General features: G+C 34.1%; 1 protein-coding gene across 4 annotated transcripts; it reads left to right on the forward strand.

Annotated features, from left to right (window-relative positions):
* Window positions 3,166-8,641, forward strand: LOC109725129 (probable UDP-arabinose 4-epimerase 3). 4 transcript variants are annotated; one of them, XM_020254207.1, is made up of 11 exons: window positions 3,166-3,379; window positions 4,347-4,532; window positions 5,475-5,599; window positions 6,191-6,304; window positions 6,665-6,772; window positions 6,872-6,963; window positions 7,175-7,316; window positions 7,467-7,561; window positions 7,632-7,761; window positions 7,851-7,995; window positions 8,101-8,641. In XM_020254207.1, exons 2-11 carry the CDS (start codon window positions 4,472-4,474, stop codon window positions 8,325-8,327), a joined length of 1,239 nt encoding a protein of 412 aa, XP_020109796.1. In that variant the 5' UTR covers window positions 3,166-3,379; window positions 4,347-4,471; the 3' UTR covers window positions 8,328-8,641. The 4 variants fall into 4 exon arrangements, with proteins under 4 accessions (XP_020109796.1, XP_020109799.1, XP_020109797.1 ...); XM_020254210.1 differs by having other exon boundaries at window positions 4,347-4,511; XM_020254208.1 differs by lacking the exon at window positions 3,166-3,379 and adding an exon at window positions 3,407-3,489.

The raw sequence follows: 21,975 nt of genomic DNA on the forward strand, positions 1-21,975 counted from the left end.
ACTGGCTCAAATCAAATAAATTAAACGGTTAGATAGTAAAATTAAAAATTAGATAGTCGATTCCCAATAATTCAGAGTTAAGATAAATTCTACATATTTTTACCTCTTACATATTTAATTAAAGAATTCAAAGAATTATGAAAGGAGGTAAACTCTTGAAACCGGTTTAATATAAGAAATTAATTAAATTAATCACACTACAAATTTACTCTACATTTAAATCTCTATCTGAATTTACGAACATCTTAAAATTATTAGAACATTATAAGAAACTAAAATTAAACTTCTAACTAAAATTAAACCGACTCATTTGAATTGATAAGTGTGGTATTCAATGTTCTTCGATTCATAACACAACACTATGAAAAAGAAAAATTCTTTATAAGCACAAATTTTTACGGAATCACTAATTTGTTTCGAAAACAAAATACTACCTAACTTTAATCATGCTACAGTATATATATATAATTATAAATAAAAGTAAAAAAGAGAAAAAAAAAAAAAACTAATAAGTAATGATGGATAGAGACATACGCATATGAATTAATTAATTGATGCTTATTGCGTACTTTGTTGAGCCACATGCAAATAGGAGTTACGCTAATAAAATTGAACGGATCCAAATTAAATGCATGTCCAATTAATCCCCGTGCAAACGTTGCTTTCACCTCTTCTGAGAAGAGTAAACGATACTCAATTTATTGAATAAAGGACAAAAATACATAAATATAACTTGATTAATTGTTTCTAAATATTGATTAACCACTACATTTAACTTTCATTTAATTCTATAATTTTAAATTGTTCATGATACATCTCGTTACCACGTTTAGGCCTAAATTAGTTCGCCAATATTGACTTTAGAGATGAAAAGGATGTGGAAACTTGCTTTTCATACTCTTTTTTTTTTTCTTTTTTTTTTTTTTCAGTTACCAAGTTTTTTTCTAGGCTTCTTTTTCTCTCTTGCATCAAAAGAAATAATTCACGAAAATATTGAACAATTGAGACGTAATATAAGCAAAAAATGGATGAAAAGGAAGCGACGAGACGAAAAAATTTTATTTCAATTTACAATAAAAATTATTTTTTATCAAAATAATTATTAATCTAGGGTAGTTCCAAAGTTAATTATAAGAGATAAAAGGATAGAAATATATAATAAAAATTATGTGCTTTAAATTTTTTTCACGTACCCTCTTATTTGATTGTGTAATTTTTTAATAAAATAAATAAAAAAGTGGAATAGTGAGTAGTGACAGTTCAAAAGTCGTCGAGTTTCTGCGTGACAAATAATGATGAAATTTTTATTTTTTTTTTGTCTAAACTTCAGGTTAATTAAAAGTCTTTTTCAATTTGAAAATCACTTATAAGCAACAAAAATAGGTCATTAGTCATAAATTTAGCACATTTAGGACTTAGAAACTTGTATTTAATTAGGCTAAAAGTTTTAGCTGGAAGCATAAATATCTTGTACGAATTTAATTAGGCTAAAAGTTTTAGAAACTTGTATTTAATTAGGGCGTGTTTGGTTTACTTCTTTTACACTCTGAAATCGGAATCGGAATGGGTGAATTCGTTTGTGGGTGTTTGGTACGCGGAAGTCCCATTCTGATTGCAATTCCTGAGTGGAATGTGAATACCCCAATCACCTCTTTTTTCAATCCGCCTAGCAGGCCGGATTGGAAGTTGAATCCAGACGGAATAGATATTTATTCGGATTAAATTTATTTTTTCAACTTTTTTAATTAAACTATGAGTTAAAATTTAAAAAGTAAATATATAATTTGAAATTTTAATTTGAACTTAAATTAAAAATTAAAATTTAATCAAGTATTTCGAATCTAACTTATGAATTTGAATATAAATTAAATTTTAATTTATATAAAGTTTTATTCAAATTTTATTTCAAACTTAAATTAAATTTATGGATTCAAATTAAAATTTAAATTGTAATTTTAAGTTTGAATTTGAATAAATTAAATTTTAATTTCATATTTTGAATTATCCACTCAACTTCAAAGTCTATTTTTTTTTAAAAAAAAATGGATTTAAAATTTTGATATTATTTCAAAATTTTGATATAAATTTTTAATATTTAATATTTTATTTGAATTTAAATTAATATATTAAAAAGATAATGTTAGTATATTAATTTGATTACGTTTTTTATATCCACCTAAACCAAACACCGACAATGGGAATAATTTATTCCGATTCCGACTCAGGTGATGAACCAAATAGAATTAGGTAATATGTCGTGCTGATTCCGATTCCAGCTTATTTTAATTCTGATTCCTATTCCGACTTTAACTTCAAACCAAACAGGACCTAAAATACATATGTATAAGATTCTTGCAATATATATATATATATATATATATATATATATATATATATTATTGTGCTTTTCTTCTTAACAATATGCATTTATTTTCCTTGTTTTACTCTCATATTTTTTTAACTTCTACTTAGGTAACTAGAATTTATGGAGCAATTAATAATTTTATGTTAAATACCAGTGACATAAGAAAATAGAAAAAAAAAAAAATTGTAACTACCGATGGGACGAAATTTAAAGCAATATAATAATATGCCGTGGCATTGAAGGACACAAAGGTGTGCATAATTTCATGCAACCCCTTATAAATTCCGAGATATACAACAAAAAGTATTCTTTCATGTATTTGGCATGATATCATTGGTCCACCAATCTCTGTATCCATTTGCCCAAAATAATACGTAAGCTAATTAAAAAAAAAAAAGTTCTATGGTTTCTAATTCCCACGCAAAAATTAAATAATAATAATAATGTAAATATATGTACTAAAATCCGGAAATGGACACCCCAATTAACTTTTTAATTTTTTATTAGCATTATTCTAGTTAGTTAGTTTAGAAGTTTTGGTATATTTAATATCTCTATTAATTATTTTAATTTTATTCACTAAAAAGTGAATAAAAATATTATCTAAATTACTAATAAATTGGAGCTAAATTAACGAGTAATAATTAAAAAGTAAAGTTGAGGAGGTTGTTTCGAAAAATGCTATAGTTGAGGGGGTCGGCGCACATTTTGAATTTTATGACATAAATAATAAAAAAACCAAATTTATATTTTTTTTTGCAAAATAATAATAAAAAAATTTAAAGGGGAGTTGCTGATTCTAAGGGGGAACTCTCTCTCATACAAAGAAGATGCGAAGAGGGGGAGAGAGAGAGAGGAGTCAGATCTTGGAAATTTCTCTACTCCTCTCGTCCTCTCCTCTCTCCAAAAGCCCACGACTTGGTCTAAAGCAACGCCCTTTTATCTCTCTCTCTCTGTATCAATCCTCTTCTCTCGCTCTCTCTCTCTCTCTCTCTCTCTCTCTTCTGTTTCCAGGTACGGGGCTCTACTTTTTCATATGACTCCGATTCAAAAAAGCTCGTTTTTTGGCTCTTTGATCCGTTTTGTGATGTGGGTTCTCTCTATTTCGCGCTTTTTCGATCTCGGTTCGTCTCGATCACGCGTCTTTTGGGCTCTGTTTGGGCGTTTCCTTTTCGTTTTTGCTTGTTAATCGCGTTCCTTGTGTTGAGTGCGTGAATTGGGAGCTGTTTTATATATTGGGGTGTGATTGGGCTCGAAAGGTCGAATTTTTATTGGGGCTTTTGGGGATTATAATTCTATATCACTTTGAGCTGTTTGATTATTTGGTGACGTGTATACACTTTTGTTCTTCGAATTTGGCCATGTTTAATTTTTCGCTTTCTTTTAATATGTGAGATTCGGATTACTCGTGTTCAATGAGTTGTTCTCCTACTATTGTTCCCTTATATCGTTGACTTTGTCGTTTTCGTTCAGTTCCAAGCTATAAAGTTGGAATTTTTCCTGCAAAACAAAGCTCAAAAGTTGGAATTTTACGCCCTTTTTCGTTCATCAAATGTTCGCTTCCTCTCCTTTTCTTTGTGTCCTCAATCAATCAACTTTAAAACTTTTTCTGCTTTAGTTTTCAATGGTTTTGACTAGGAGCCATTACAATTTTGTAATTTTCCTTCTATTTCAAAAATTTTAGGGCTTATTTCCTCTTTTTTGCTCCTGTGTGGGAAGTATATGCTGTTCTTTGTATCTTCGTATATGCGACAATTAAACGCACTTTATACCAATGCTGTTATGCTTATATCATTGGTTTTTAGGGGGGTGTTTCATCTCATTTCCTTAAGTTGAAATTTCGATCCTTGGTTCTAACAATTCATAAGTTGTTCTAATAATGGCTTATTTTGCTATATCTATCTATTACTATTATGAAATCAAAACTTCTTTTGTGATTTTTACCCTTAATAGTAACTCAATTTTGTTTTTATTTGCGTAGATATCTTGTTCCGGTCGGCTCGACGAGTTTATTTCACCGGAGAGGGCTATATTTTCACCCATAAGTTGCGTGGCCAAGGAGAATAGTTCTGCTGTTATCGATTCATTGATAAGATAATTTTTCACATGCTACCAGTCAATAGGAGCAGAAGTCAGCCGAGGGCCGGTAGATCTTGGCCCTTCTCAGGTTTTTTTAATTTTTTTCTTTCAATAGTTTTTGAGCTTGATAGCACGCTACCCGCTTCACTTATTTCATTTGTCGTGTATTTAGGTACTAAGATTTCCATTGCGTGCAATAATAAGAATTAGAGCGAAATGAAACGAAGCGTATGAATATGAATTTTTTAAAATAAGTGTGAAATCCATGCTGCTGATCGAATCGAGTTTTGAATTGTTGGTTTCAGATTCGCTAGTGGTCCAGGTTACTGAAGATTCAGTTCTCGTGATTTCGACAGTTTCAGCTGTTTGTGTCTTTTGATTTTAGATATTGCTTGAGAAGTGTCCGATTTCTTTCAGGAGAAGCAAACTAGTACCAAAATTGGGGAATCAAAACATAGTGATGTATTAAAGTTATAGCTCATGCTGCTTAACCAAGAATATAACTGAAAGTGTCTTTTTGTCTATAAAAGAGATCAAAGTATAAAAAAAGAGAGAAAAAATGTCATAAATGATTTGTGGACAAATCATAGCTGACCCTCTATGTTTGTATCGCGTAACGCCGATTAATTTTCAAAATCTAAGGCTTTTTATAGATGTTCTAATCCAAGCTGATGTATGTTAGGTGAGGATTGTTTTTGGAGACTAGTTTTAGATTGGTATCCACTGAAACCAAAATGACTTGGTTTCAGTTTTAGATTTTTGTCCCCCCTCTGAAAATTTAAGCCGTGGAATGAAAATTTGTTCCATGAAGCTACCCCGCTTTCAACTTTTTGATCGATACTTGATTTCTGAGAATTCTATGGTTGAATTTTACTTAGTTCTTTTTCCCTCCATTACTTTTATTCCTAGTTGCTTCTTTTCTTGTGCTCTCGATATTAATCACATCTTCCATACTATAAGACCATTACAAAAATTTATATGATTTTGCATTAGTCAGAATTTTGATTTTAAAATCACTGTTTTATCACAGGAATGGAGTTCTCAGATTCAAGACGCAAGCCTCATTTTCTTGGGAAAGTAATCACCGCCGTTGTTCTTACGGCCTTGTGCATATATATTCTGAAGCAATCCCCTGGTTTTGGTGGCACTAGTGTGGTGAGTTTTAAATTTTTTCTCATCCTTGTCTTCTTTTTCTTCATCATTTTTCTACTCTTGTTAGCTCTTCTTCTTCTTCTTCTTCTTCTTTTTCCTTCTCTTCCTGTTATTATGTGATCAAATTTGCATATAACCTGTTAATATAACCTCACTTAACTTGTCATGGATTTTGTGTTTTATTTAGTTTTGCCTGTGATTTGGCTTAAACTAGTATATATCCATGTTCATTTGTCTAAGAGATTGTACAGCGTCATAGGTTTGCTATTTTTTCACTATTGGGTATAATTCTCTCGAGGGATGTCAAAGCAATTATTTGATTGCCTAACACGAATTTTTGTGCTTGTTTAATGAATGAATTCTTGTATCTAACAATGAATGAAATAATGGGTAAAAAACTCCGCCGAAACTCTTCCCACATGTTTTCTTGCTCTGCTCCATGATCATAATTTAGTTCTGTAATTGTAGGCATCTCGTGTGACTCTTAGGATGGTTCGCTTTTCCTCTTTGATGTCGCAGAGCTGAATTGCTCTTAATGTTTTTTTTAGTCACGGATTTGTTTTCTTGTTTTCTAATTAATTTGGTATCTTACAGTTTTCACGTCATGACCCCGGAGTAACCCATGTCTTAGTAACTGGAGGTGCTGGCTATATTGGTTCGCACGCTGCGCTTCGGCTCTTAAAGGACTCCTATCGAGTTACTATCGTGGTAATTCTCGCTTCTTGTTGTATATATACATACACATTATACTACTCAAACATAATATGTAGTTCCGAAGGGAGAGTTTTAGAATACTTTGGGATGCACTGGCCATTTGCTCACATTGGATCGGCTTTGAGATCCGCGCCTGCCTCTCTCGGATGCGTGCCCTGCAGTGCATCTGAAGATTCCCTGGATCTTGAAGCCGATCCCTTGCACAGCAAAGTGAAGAACTGGGATCTCAGTGCTTCGGTGCTTCCGAAAATATTTAACATCTATTCTTAATATGAAATTTTCTTTCAAAGTTCCTTTTCGCGCGCTGCTGATATTTGCAGTACTAGTCAACTCGCGTGCTGTTTGTTTTCGCAGGATAACCTCTCTAGAGGAAATATGGGTGCCGTGAAAGTCCTCCAGGAGCTATTCCCGGAGCCTGGGAGACTTCAATTTATCTATGCTGATTTGGGCGATGCGAAAGCTGTATCCTGATCATTCGGCCTTCACACTTGCTAGATTTATTTTTTCTTTTCTTTTTTTTTTTTAATTAAAGCATTCAGTTATTTCTTAACAACTATTCAGGTGAACAAAATATTCGCAGAGAATGCATTCGATGCTGTAATGCACTTTGCCGCAGTCGCATATGTTGGCGAGAGTACAATGGAACCTCTTCGGTATGCCATTTATACTATATAAACTCTTCGGTTAAAATTTTATTATATATTTTAAACACGTTTATCCCTTTGATAATCCGTGATGTGCTATTAAAACTGTATATAGTGAGGTATTGACACACTAATAACTATGATTGCTTTGGAAAATTCAAAGCGCTTTTTTGAAATTTCTTGTTATAACATTTTTTTAAAAAAAAAAAATGTGTAACAGGTACTATCACAATATCACGGCTAATACTTTGACTGTTCTGGAGGCCATGGCAGCTCATGGTGTGAAAACTCTGATTTATTCAAGTACATGTGCGACTTACGGAGAACCTAAGAAGATGCCGATTACGGAAGTTACTCCTCAGGTAAAGTCTCATTAATAAGAGTCCCTATTTTATTTCATTTTGCTTGCCTTGTTACATCTCTGTTATTATATTAGCTGTCCTTGGAAATTTTGGAGTGACAAAATTTCTGAAGAAATTTTATTATTGACCAATGTTTCTGTGCGATTTCAGTCTCCTATCAACCCGTATGGGAAAGCCAAGAAAATGGCGGAGGACATTATATTAGATTTCTCAAAGAGATCAGACATGGCTGTTATGATACTAAGGTTTGTTTCTTCTAGTATCACATACTTGGGGCGGAGATGAGCGGATTCTGATTTAAAACATCTATTTCAGGTACTTTAATGTCATTGGATCGGACCCAGAAGGTAGATTAGGGGAAGCTCCTAGACCGGAATTGCGAGAGCATGGCAGGATATCTGGGGCGTGCTTCGATGCGGCTTTAGGAGTTATTCCGGGACTTAAGGTATAACTTCCTTTTATCCTATAATCGACTTTAACAGTGAAAATCGTTTATGTTTGAAGTGGTTAAAGTTTTGTTGGGCCCCCCTGTAGGTTAAAGGAACGGACTATCCGACAGCTGACGGAACCTGTATCAGAGACTATATCGATGTCACAGATCTAGTCGATGCGCATGTCAAGGCACTTGACAAGGCGGAGCCTAAGAAAGTTGGCATTTACAATGTTGGCACCGGACAAGGTTTTCCTTTATGTGATCATAACCATCATATTATTCCAATCTACCCCTCTTTGTACTTGTGAAAGTTAACGTAAATTTGCGTTGGATGTATATTTTGTTTTTCAGGTAGATCAGTAAAGCAGTTTGTGGAAGCATGCAAGCAAGCAACCGGAGCAAAGATAAAAGTCGAGTATCTCAGCCGCAGGCCGGGAGACTATGCCGAAGTCTACAGCGACCCCGCGAAGATCAACCACGAGCTCAACTGGACGGCCCGCTACACCGACCTGCAGGAGAGCCTCTCGATCGCGTGGCGATGGCAGAGATCGCATCCCAACGGCTACGGGAGATCCTAAAAACACATAGCTTGTCGATTCAACTCCTCTGAATATGAGAGATAGAATTTGGGCACGAGTTTGTTTTCTACCATGTATTGTATTGCGTAAATTTTATCATAAGAGGGTGATATTTTTTTGGCAAAATTTGGTAGGGGTCAGGATAGGAGCATATATTTCATTTATTATTATTTTTTTCCTTACATGTCAGCAAAACAGAATCTAATAACCAGTTCAGTTGATTGCTATACACCCCTCTCCCCCACCTTGATTAATCTCATGTGTATTATGCTTTTGTTATAAATTATGGTGAATCTAAAGGCCTCTCTTTGTAATTTTTCCTCTGATTTTGTGTTTTTTTTTTTTGGTTCACATCATCTAGCATCAGTTATCAATTTGCTATAATGCTATAAATCTTCAATTGTATGTGAGAAAATTTTAAATTGAGTATACTTTCGCGACCTCGTCTGCCAATTATAAGCTTAGAGGCTTTGTTCACAGCAAGATGTTGAAATGAGTTTTTGAGGAAATTCTGCTTCTGGCTTTCTTCAGCTTCTGTTTAGAGGATCTTAACAAAATGAACTTAAGACTTGTTCAACATCACTACTCAAACAGCACCTTAAGTACATGATATTATATGGGTTTTGCATGCCACATCATCCATTGAGATGTTAGGTTAAAGGAAGTTCTTTGACTTCTCTCTTTGTTTTTTTTTTTTTTTTTTTTTTTTTTTTTTGCAGCTGAGTGATTGATCTTTTTAATTATTAGCCAACAACTAAGCCTGGCAATTAAATAGTAATGTAAAATCTACACTTCCCAACTAATACCATGAAAAAAAAGGGGTTAAAAACAAGCTGAAAATACCACAGAAAAGACCAAATTAACCCTTTAAACTTAGCATGAAACAGATCTGACTAGAGAAATTTATATCTATTCCCTGATCTTCAACCTCAAGCGCTATATTTTTCGTACGAGCTTCTTTCAGTATAGTTTCTGTTGAGCTTTTTTCAGTTAAATATAAGAAAATTTTTTAAGAGCTAAGTCTATCTTTTAGTACAAATTTACCTTTCAATTACAACATGTAATTGAAATTTAAATAGGTGAACTATTAGCCGCGGAGGGGTAAAATTAATTGCAGCAAACAGAATATTTGCAAATCAGAAAAATGTTATGTATATATTTCAATTATGAGTTAACTGACAACAAAGTGCAGAGAAGAACAAGCTCATACTCGTTACAACTCCGGAAGCAGAGTTGATAATAAAAGAACTTGTGAATCTCCAATTATTTGCTTGCTTCAGCAGCAAAAATTCGATATAATTGGAAGATTTCATTAGATTAATTGATTTCCAGTTGGTATTTAGATGCTGGGTTGTAGTTTTTATCCTGTAATTTCAGAAAGAGAAATTGTGTTGTAACAGTGTCTCTTTTCACCATACTACATTCATCATTTCATCTTGTGGAGTTCACATTGGTTTTACTCTAGATTACATCAGATTTTAGAAAGAAGTTATTTCCATTGCACTCGTCGTTTTCTTCGCAGGGGAATGTACTATATTGCTTTTTGTGCGAAAATAATCAAACAGATTAGTTTACTCTTATTAAAGTACAATTCCTCGCACGTTTAATCAGGAAGTATAAAACCGACAACCTCTTTTCTTTATTCAATGTAAGTACATTCGATCGTTCGACAGTTCGAATTATTTATATCATCGACGTATTATCACATGCCTATTGTTAACCTCTATAGCAATTGCTGGAATTATGATTTTGTTTAGGGAGAAATGATAAAATATAACAAGAATCAAAATAGAAAAACATGATCACCTAATTCCTATGAAGGTCAATAAGCAGGTTCCAGTAACCGCCGAACCATTTCGTCAACTCTTACATCTAGCATTATATATTAAGCAAACATCTAACACACCAAACAAACATTTTTCCTTCTTTGATGTTCAAATAATAACATTTCGTAGAGATAAAATCGAAGCGGGTTTTCTCTCAGTTTCTTTCGAAGAAGAGAAGAACAAAAGGATGTTTTTATTTATTTATTTCCATTACCTGCATTTTCTGATTTGAGGGGTCTTCGTAAATTAGAGATTGATATATTCTTGGTGAGGATACGAACGCCAATTACAACAAGTCAAAGTGGAGAAACTCTGCAAAAACATGGTAAACACCAAGCTTTGCTTTTGATCACAACCATTTGAATTTAATTTTTCGTATAGGCCATCATATACTCTGAGTTCCTTTCTCATTACTGTAGTAACTTTTTCAGTTAGCTAGATGATTTTTTATCCATTTATTTTCTGCAAAAGAAAGCAAGGTGAAATATTTCAGATCCTACCATCCCCCCCCCCGGAAAGGTAAGGGGAAAATGGAACTTATTTAAATACTTCTCGTATTTTGAAGCTAATTAGGTAAATTTTTGTCCGATATATTCCAGAAAACAGTTGATATTAGTTCAAGAACTTTGCAGGAACTTTAACATGACCGGTGAGTACTAGTTTACAAATTCGTTTGGATATACTCAAAATTCGGTTAAGCTGCATTGCAACTGTTCTTATTTGATAATTGGATTTTTTTTTTTTTTTCTTTACTCAATGATCTAAGAATTGAATATATAAATTCTTTTGCTCAACTCATGTTCAATTTTCTATTTTTTTGTTGTGAACCTTTGGCTATTTTTGTTCAAGTTAGTTAGATTGTTGCAGTTCTTATGGTAATTCCCTCTCTCTTTCTACGATTACACTGGCATATTTGCATACATGTTCAGGACATGATTTGCTACTCATTTTGATATTTTTCACCGAGACTACCGACTTGCATCAGGATACATGACTGTACAAGTGCCAAAGTTGCAATCCCAGATTCGGGCCAGAGTTTCTGCAAAAATGTAATCGTTAATCTTTCCAACAGCTTTCCACTTTTGGCAAAAACAAAAATTTCAAATCAAACATATACATATACGAGTTTTGCAGCAGCACTGACTGAAACTCATTTTCAGAGCAGGGAAGTAGTTCAGAAGCTCGGTCGAATATGCTTTAGTGCTTGTTTCATGTACCAAATCGAGTCGCTGTGTCGATTTCTTAATCTTTTTAAACTATTATTATGGTTTCCGATTGTTCTTTTTTTTTTTTCTGTTCGATTTACGTGGAAAGAACGAAGGAGGAAATCACGGAGCTGCAGGCACAGATGTTGAAGTAGTCGCCAGACAAAATGAAGGAACAAATCCGAGCCAAGAAGGTGTTGCAGCCCTCAGGAACCGGATCAAATCCTCCTCCCAGTGCGTCGTGGTCATCGCCGCGCTTGTACTGACCGGCATCTTCGTCCAGATTGACAGCATGAAACAAGCCAACAGCACGCTCCTGCTGATCTGCACCCTGTCGGCCGCGACCGCCGGTGCCGACGGCCTCCTCCTGCGCTTCTTCATCGCCGAGTTCTTGCCCGAAAATCCTGGGGGGTGCCAGTACAAATGCATCAAGCTGCTGGCGCACAACTGCAGCGTTCTTCTCATGATAACGTCTTACTTGCTCCTGCTCTTGGCTGACACGAGCCACGCCGTGATGGTCGTGATGCTGCTCGTGATGTGCGCGCTCGTCCTAGTCTTGCTGTGCAAAGGCGTGCGCGTTGATCACGGCACCGACGCCGCAGCGTTCGCGCGCCGCAAGGCCGACCTCGAGCGCCTGCTGGACTTCGCCGTCGACGTCGCGTACATCCTATACGGGGGACTGATCGGTAGAGTTTTCGGCTACTTCAAGAGCTCTACAGAGCAACCAACACTGCATAACAATAACAACAAAAGCAGCAGCAGCAGCAGCAGCAGCAGCAATAATTTGAAGGAGGTCCCCGAGCTGCTCATCTTCTTCGGCTCGCTGGGCTTGGTTCTGAGCTCGACACCGCCAGTGCTCTCTACGGACCGCCGGAACGCGAACCATCACGAGGACTGCGTGGTGAGAGGGCTGGAATATTACAACAACGCCTGCGCGGCGGTGGCGATGGTAACAACGCTGGCACTGGCGTACGTGTTGGTGGGAGAGTTCATGATACTGGCTCTGGTGCCGGAGATGGCGGCGGCGGTGGCGTGGGTGGTTGTGGACCTCGACCGCCGTTGTTTCGGGGCTCGGATGGAGAATGCTGGTGCATCGGCCGCCGATCGCAGCCGCCGCCGTGTACGTGCTCGAGTTCTCACACTTGATGTCGCTTGTGTCGGCCGTGCCACTGCTTGCAGGCTTGGTCGTGGCTGAACTTCTATGACCAGGTCTCAATTAAACAAAAATTTTATGGAACCGTCCCTCCTGTAACGTACGTTGTTACATTTATCATCTATTACTACTTTGAGATTCGAGCATTATTGCACATGATAAATTGAACAATTCAACTATAAGAATGGTTTCTATAAAATTTTTGTTTGGTCGTCTCATATAATTAAGATCGCTCTGAGTAATAAAACTGATAGCTTGCACACGATGCAGTTCGGTGGTTAGTTCAATAATGAGCCTTTTAAAATGATTCAGTGCCTATTCCGTAGTGCCGTCGCTTTTAATAAATTTTATTTTTATAATAAAAACTCTAAATTAAATTCTAGTTTTTTTTTAATACTGGTACTGATACTTTCTGTTTTGTTAATTGAGGTGCCTTCCTTTGTAATTAGGCTTGTATTATATTTTTTTGGTGCAAACTACATATAGAATTTGGACTGACAGCTTATATGTCGATGGCGGTCACGATATTAAAAGCATATATATATATATATATATATATATAATATTTATATATATATATATATATATATTATATATATATATATATATATATTATATATATAGTCCGGCTATGGTGCTTGTAAAAGCATCAAGCACTTGTGCTTATAAATTTTTACCGTTAGATCTATGTCTTTAATCACTTTCACTGTTAGATTATACTATTCAACCAACCACCGACTCAACCCCAGGAGCCTACATCATTCTAACATGCACATTCCTTAATCCAAGGGCTGAAAAGTTACAAGTACCAATAACTTGGTACTTTTAAAAATATAGGAGCTTAATTCTATATATATATATATATATAAGTATAATAGTATATAGTATATATAGTAGAGCTACTATGCTATCGGAAGCATAGAGAATCTAGTGTTTCCGATTTTTTGGCTGTTAGATCAGTCCCTTTAATCACTTTTAACCTTTGGATTAATACTATTACCCTATGGGGACCACTTAACCCTAGAGATACTACTCAACCCTGAGGGGACCACAATCATTCCAACCATATAATTCTTAATCCAAGGGTCAAAATATCGAAAGCATCAAATACTTTATGCTTCCGATAGTATAGTAGCTCTACACTATAGGGCACGTTTGATTCGAAGTCAGAGTCGGAATCGGAATCGGAATTAAAATAAGCTGGAATCGGAATCGAAATGACTCATTATCTAATTTTGTTTGGTTCATCACCTAAATCGAAATTGAAATAAATCATTTCCATTGTCGGTGTTTGGTTCATGTGGATATAAAAAACGTAATCAAATTAATATACTAACATTATCTTTATAATATATTAATTTAAATTCAAATTAAAAATTAAATATTAAAAATTTATATTAAAATTTTGAAATAATGTCAAATTTTAAAATCTATTTTTTTTAAAAAAAATTAAACTTTGAAGTTAATAATTCAAAATATGAAACTAAATTTTGATATATTCAAATTCAAACTTAAAATTACAAATAGTAAACTGAATCCATCCCCAGCCCTCCTATTAATAGCTAAGCGGTATGGATCTGGGAAGCCCGTTAGATTGTCAACTTTCAATAAGGCTATAATGCACCGGCCCAGAAATGTTAAAGGGCATTTATCCTATCTGGGCCGCCGAGTGCTGATCAAATTGTACCTAATTACATCACAACCTTTGGATTTTGAACCAATGCCATGATCAAATTCCTTTTTTGTTCTTTTTTGTTTTTTTATTCCATTACTGCTTGAGAAAGTAGATAATAGCAACTAAGACCTCATTTGGGCAAAAAAACATCTTATTCTGTATATCTCTTTAATTTAATCAAAAAAGTATATATTTTTTTGAGACAAAGGTAGCACGCTACTTGCTTCATTCATTGGAGAGATGAACTAGGCTACAGGAGTGAGACAACAGAGGCCTCGACTAAGGCGAAAAAAAAAAAAAAAAACTATCGATTGTAGAAAGGCCAATTAGCTGTTAGAGACTGCTCCCAGAGATTCGTTAACTGTTTGATCTTGTAAATCGCTAAGATAGGGTCTAACATGGTCTTTCGAAAGATTACCTCATTCCTACCATCCCACGTGACCAACCAACATGCTACTATTTTGGTTATCCAATTATTCATGGCTAGTGTTCCATACCTAGCCAGCTTGTCCCAGACCAAATTCACATTGTCCCCCAAATCTCTAGTCTGTACACTCTCCAAGATCATTACTAATAGGAATCTAGAAAAAACGTATTGTGTGAATAAGTGATCGACGGTTTTCTCTTCAGTTCCACACAACACACAAGCTGTGTTGTCAGTCCAACCTCTTTTAGTAAGGTTATATGCTGTAAGGAGCCTCTTCTTGAAAACTAACCAGCAAAAAACTTTCACTTTTAAGGGAATATGGAGTTGCCAAATCTTGCAAGCTCGGTCATCCCTCATTCCCACGTCACTCAATGCTGAGTATAAAGATTTTACCGTGAATCGTCCGTCAGGGCTGCATCGCCAATGCACACTATCAGGACCCTGCACAATTTTGAAGTCGGCTATCCGTTCCCTAATTGCAGAGTAGCTATAACTCAAATTGTACTCATTAATGATTATGTTATTTATTACCTTACTCCAATTCCAACCGTCGCTCGTCAGACAGTCACTGATATATAGATTTTTGCCAATCAGTACATAGTACACCTCGGGGAATGACAATTGCAAAGTGGTTTCCCCACACCAGCGATCCGACCAAAAGTCGATCGATCTCTCGTTTCCTAGCTTATGACACACTCCCTATTTGAAGATTGTACTCTAACTAAGAACTCCCTTCCACCAATATGAGGTAGGTTTGAAGGACCTACCCTCTTTCAGGGGTTTTCTTCGACAATAGTATAAAGCATGAATAATCTTGTTCTATTGTAGCTGAGGCTCAGTATGGAATTTCCACCACCATTTGGTTAGTAGAACGCGATTCATTGTGTCTAAGTCCAGGATTCCGAGTCCTCCCTCTTTCTTGCTTCTACAGACGTTCTTCCAAGCAATCAAGCATCCCCTACCAGATGCGCTGTTTCCTCAATTTCAAAAGAAGTCTCTGAGTAGGGATTCAATACGCTTGGTCACTCATTTAGACGCCTTGAACACCGATAGATAGTATCAAAAAAGTATAATTATTTGATAGATGAGAAGTGCAATCGAATGTCTAGAATGAATATTAGATTCAGCTTCAATTTAATATTTTCAAAAAAATACAAATCACCTTATAATTAAAATATATTATCCTACCAAATCATAAATATTAGGATCTTTCGAAAATAAAAAATAATTTTTTAACTTACAATTCTAATAATTTTTTTCAGTTATTTTGAATATTTTCTTTTATCATCCAAGCATGAAAGTCTATAGTAAAACATTATCAGCACCTGAAAACACCAAAATTTCCCAATTAACTAACAGGACTGTGTTCGTTCTGTTCTTAATGTGGCTCTGTTCTCAAGGGCTCTGATCTTCATCATCTCTGTTGCACTTCCTTCATCATTTTCCATCTAGATTCTAGAGAAATCTGCTTCTCCATTTGCGTGTAATCCGAAAAAAAAAAAGAAGAACTAAATCTGGTTGAAAATAGTCTAAAACTAGCTATAACATTTCTGCTTACTTACATGGTGGAGATTGAACGAACCCAGTAAAAATCAATATTATAGGGAACTATCTAGAGTTCTCACTTACATGCACAGTAGAGATCAAATAAGCCTATGCATGCACCGACTGAAAAGATAATAACAAGTATAACAGAGGAACAGAAGAAACTTATGCCAATTCATGGCACGTGATAATTTAACTAACGGTTCTTCGATGAAAGGAAACTTAGTACTAGTTCAGTACCATTTAACTCAAAAGATAGACCCCAGCGGGAGAGAAAGAAAGAGAGAGAGAGGATGAGCAACTCCGCAGATAGCATAGCAACGCGCATACAAAGCTCTGTTCTCTGCATTCTACTACTCTTCTTATTCTCCTCTGTTTCGGTTGGGTTGCTGGACAAACAAAGCTTCCCCTTTTTTCTCTCATCTTCTTCATACACATGCACTAATTTCTCCAGCCAGTGAATTTATAGGAAAATCCACTAAATTTGTTCGAAAAACAACCAAAAGCAGTGCAATATCAAGCGCGAACAGGGGAGGGGAAAATTCAACTGCACAGACAACGAAAACAGGGCATCATGTATAATATTTACAGCGCAGTAGCACCTCAGATACAAACAATTATTACAAACGAGCCACGCCTTGCAAACGAACGCTGAACACTACAACACAGCTTTAAAATGTCCACACTCCATCGAATCACACACTCGGATAAAACTTCAGTAGGGAGCTCTCCAACGACCGCCACGTATTAGTCTTATCTCAATCCAACAGTTTGGAAGGTGCTTTTAATACTAAGCGGAGGATTATAAGTCTTGAATAGAGATAAAAGTAATACGTGAATGATTGATTAGGACTCCTTAACGAGGCGTCGTTGGAGAGAGTTTTCCAAAGTTTTTTCCCACACACTTGCAGAAGAAAGAAAAGCTCACAAATACGAACATTATAGAGAAAGATTATACGGCATATATGTATAGTGTGTAAAATGCAGCGAAATAATTAACACGACGTGCAGGAGCATATCGGAACTAGAAGAGGAGCAGGTTGCCGTCGGCGAGCAGAAAGCGCGATAAGGCATCTGCTACGCGGGCCGCAAGCCTTTCTGCTTCTGGAAGTGAGCGGAGAACAAAGGATGCAAAAAAGATGACCAGACACAGAGTCCAGAAGAGGAACAGGGTGAGGACGTCCTCGACGGCGATGGAGGAGGAGGAGGAGGAGGAGGAGGAGTTCACGGTGATGTGGACGAAGCTGGAGACGATGAGGAACATGAAGAAGAAGGCGCCACAGCGAAGGGCGCGCGGGAGGCGGTCGTGATCGCCGTCGGGCTCCTGGAGAACGGCGGCCATGTTTGGAACCTCTTGCTCCGGCATTGTTTTCCCTGTAGAGAGAGAGAGAGAGAGAGAGGGAGAGAGAGAGAGAGAGGAGGGGGGGATGTACTAAGGTAGAGCAATGTAGGAGTATCATTTTATAAAGGAAAATTTCGGTTTGTTCGGTTTAATATTATCGGTTTGTTCGGCCCGTGTAACCGTCTCTCTCACTACACCGGTCCGGTTTATTCGGTTTTAATATCTAATAATCTATTCTATCTATAAACATCAATGACAAAAGAGTTTTCTTCGACACTTCAATTTTTTTCTCCGCTGTCCCACTCTTCAAACATCTATATCTGTATCTATATACATCTATGAAAAGAGAGTTTTTTTTAGCCTAAGTGTCAACAATTTTCTTCTTCTTACACCCACTCTTCACACATGGAAATTATTACCTACACCGGGTGTATAAGTATATCACATAAACCAAATAAAATTTGTTAATAATAAATATAGTAAAATCAAAATTAATTTGAAAGATGTAATATATATTATATATAAAGCCTATATAAAAAAACGTACTGAGAAAGTCTATATATACATATATGAAAAGAGAGTTTTTTTAGCCAAGTGTCAATCTCACTTCAATTTTTTCCTTTTTGTTAGCTTAAATGGGCCAGCATCCAACCCTGTGGCGGTAGGCCATATGGGCCGAGTCATGTTCGAAACGGGATAAGGCTGGATTGGGCCAAGTCATGTTCGAAATGGCGTGAGTCTGGTTCGGCCAAGTCACAATCGAGATCTGTGGGCGCTATATCTATACACTTTAAGTGAATTAATTGCATATTTCTAACAGCTCAAGCTTTTGGAATTAATGGTTTGCGCCAACGATTCGACACTTCTTACTCCCACTCTTCACGCATCCAAATTATTACCTACACCGGGTGTATAAGTATATCACATAAACCAAATAAAACTTTTTAATAATAAATATAGTAAAATTAAAATTAATCTGAAAGATGCAATATATATTATATACAAAGTCTATATAAAAAAACGTACCGAGAAAGTCTATATACAACTATGAGAGTTTTTTTAGCCAAGTCTCAATCTCACTTCAATTTTCTCCTTCTTACTCCCGCTCCTCAATCATGAAAATTATTACCTACACCGGGTGGGTGTATAAGTATATCACATAAACCAAATAAATTTTTTTAATAATAAATATAGTAAAATCAAAATTAATCTGAAAGATGCAATATATATTATATACAGAGCCTATATAAAAAAATGTACTGAGTTTGAAGTTTTATAGTAGAGTTTAGAAATTAGGCGTATAAGATATATATAGGTATACATGCGGTTACGCAAAAATATCAATCCCACTTCAATTCCTCTCTCTCTCTCTCTCTCTCTCTCTCCCCGTAAAAATGAAAATTATTGCCTATACAGGGTTATTAGTATATCACATAAACCTAACTAATATTTTTGATAATGAATATAGTAGCTAATCTGGGGGATGCAATGTATATTATATACAAAGTCTGTATATAAAAAAAGTACTGAATTTGAATTTTTATAATAGAGTTTGGAAGTACATTGCATAAGATATAGATAAACACGCGGTTCACAGAATAATTTCTCCTTTGCCATCCTAAATGCTCATTGATTTTTTTATCTTTTTTCTCAAATTCTTTCTCACACATGATTTTATAAAATAGTTTAATTTACTAATAAAAAATACTTTTAATTACTAATAGATCTCACATTTCTCTTATCCTCTTTATCTTCTTCTATATTTTTAGCCAAATTTCTTTATATTTCTTCAAATATATTATTTCTTATTTAAATATTTATAATTTTATAAAATTATCTAATTAATAATGAATGAATTGTTTAAAATTTTTCTTTAAACAAATATTATGATAAAATTACTTAATTAAATATCATTAATATATATATATATATATGATGTATTAATAATTTTAATTATTTAATATTATTGGCCATTTACTTATATATATATATAGAGAGAGAGAGAGAGAGAGAGAGAGAGAGAGAGAGAGAGGGGGGTACTTCTTTTTGTAGGATGAATAAAACTAGATCTACTAGATGGCTAGGATAGAGATAGAGAATCTGATCTTAGTGGTTATGCTATATATGCTTTAGAAAGACCCCATTAGGATCTTGCACCCCTACTTTAATTGTACCGTAGACCAGCTTTAAAATATGTATCACATATAAATTTATATTGTATAATAAATTATTTAAATATTTTTTGTTATATTTTATTTTACAATACTAATTATTAAATATTTTATTAATTATTTAATATACTATATGGTATATGAATCATTACTAGGTGTAAGTAAAAATTTATTCTCTTTCTTAAAACTATGAGTGCATTATATTAAGTATTTTCTGCACCGAATGTATATGAGCATCGGGTGTATATGTGTACACATATCACATACTTAAAACTCTTTAATAGAGATTTTAAAATCTAATTCATTAAATAGAATTTAAATTATTAACTTTATAGTTCATATATGCTCAATTAAATTTTGATATTGAAACATTTATTATCTAATTAAGTTGCGGTATATTGAATGTTAATATATATTATGTGCATGTAAGAATTTCTTTTTTTCAATCAATTTTAACAAGATAAAGACACCTTCGCCTTTTTGATAAATTGAAATAAGTTTTTCAATTTTAATTTTTTAATCAAAAAAATTATTTATAGAATAGTTTCAAAAACTATTTGATTAAACTTTTAAATAAAATTGGTAGAAAAATTTAACTCTTATGATATTGAAAATTAAGAAAATATTAATAAAAATGTTATTTTTTGTTAATGTACATACGATTACTTTATAAATTTTTTTATTTAGTTATAATTTTTTAATCTTAAAATTTTAATAATTATATATTTTAATTGACTAAAATACTATCTATTCGCTGCAAAGCGCAGGTCCTTCACTAGTAACATAATGAAACCCCAGTTGGATCCACAGGGCACCCAGAGGGCAAGGTACAGATGGGGTCCAGCTGGGGGAGAGGGGAGGGGGAGTTTTTTTTTTTCCCTCTCTATTAAAATTTTTTCTCTCTTCGTATATGGAAAAGAAGATTTGTAATTTTTTTAAAAGTTCAATCTAATTTTTTATTTTTTATTATAAAATTTAAAATATATAAATAATTTTTAAATAGTTTAGATTGTTTGTGTTAAATATAAATTTTACTTTTATAATATTGAACATTTAGATATAGATTGTACAATAAAAAAAAAAAAAATTGATGCAGTTTAAATTAATTTTATATTTTACTAAATTTAGTTGTGAGAATTCCATAAAATATACTAACTAAATTTGTAGAGCTAAGCGATGCATTCAGATTTTGATGTCAAAATATCATTGACGTACTGACTCAAATCTAATATATATAAAAGTTAGATAATAAAAACAAAATTTTGAAAGATTGGATAACTGATTCAAAATGGTTCATAATTGAGAAAAGTTTTATACATTTTTATTTTTATTTTAATGTCAAACTTCAATGCCATATTTATAGTCTAATAAGTGATAAATTTTACATTTAAAATTTTTGAAATATCCAAAATATGATTGGTCGACTTTTAATTTTAACAATTAGGCTTTTAAAATTCATTCGATAGTTTAACATATTATTTCCTCATATGAAATTGCTAATTAAGCAAAACTTGTCAATACTCAACTCTAACTTCGTTTGTAAAAAAAATAAAACATAAAAAAAAGTAAATTGTGCTTTTGGTTAGTACTCGAGATCAAAGTCAATCGTCTCTAATGTAAGTGGCAAAGGACTTGATGGTTAGTACTCGAGGTCCCAAGTTTGAATCCTAGTTGATTTACATTTTCAGCTAAGTTTATTTTTAAAAGAAATAAACGAAACAGGTAGCATGCTTACCTTTCTCTCTCAAAAAAAAAAAAATTGATGTTCAAAATATATAACAGGTAGTATGCTATCTTTCTTTCAAAAAAAAAAAAAATAATGTTCAAAATATGGAACTGTCATACGTATTAGCCTTTCTAATGTCATAAAATACTACATCCAACAAATTGTATTTTAATTTACAGAGCTATACCGGAAGATATCCTATGGGATACATCAAACTTACATGTCCAGTGACTCATGGGTGGAATTTTAGCAGCACGTCTTTGGGATATACTTTACACCATTGCAGGGAATAGTTTCTCTTCCATGTATCCTTAGAAAATGCTGCACGCCCAAATGAATCTCACTGGTGAGAAAAAAAAAAAAAATTATACTAGTATAGCACCCGCGCTTCGCTGCGGTTAGGTAAATTATAAATAGTTTATATAAATTTTTTTGCAAAATCTCAACAACCTCAATGAGGTATATCGCAATTCTTGTTCATTTTGTAAAGTAAGAAGATAAAGATTATCGCCATTCAAAAAAGAGTAAGAAAATATAAAGAGATTATTTGCATGCAGCCGACAGCCTAGTAGCCTCTT

This window comes from Ananas comosus, linkage group 19 (assembly GCF_001540865.1).
Source record: "Ananas comosus cultivar F153 linkage group 19, ASM154086v1, whole genome shotgun sequence".
Classification (NCBI taxonomy): Eukaryota; Viridiplantae; Streptophyta; class Magnoliopsida; order Poales; family Bromeliaceae; genus Ananas; species Ananas comosus.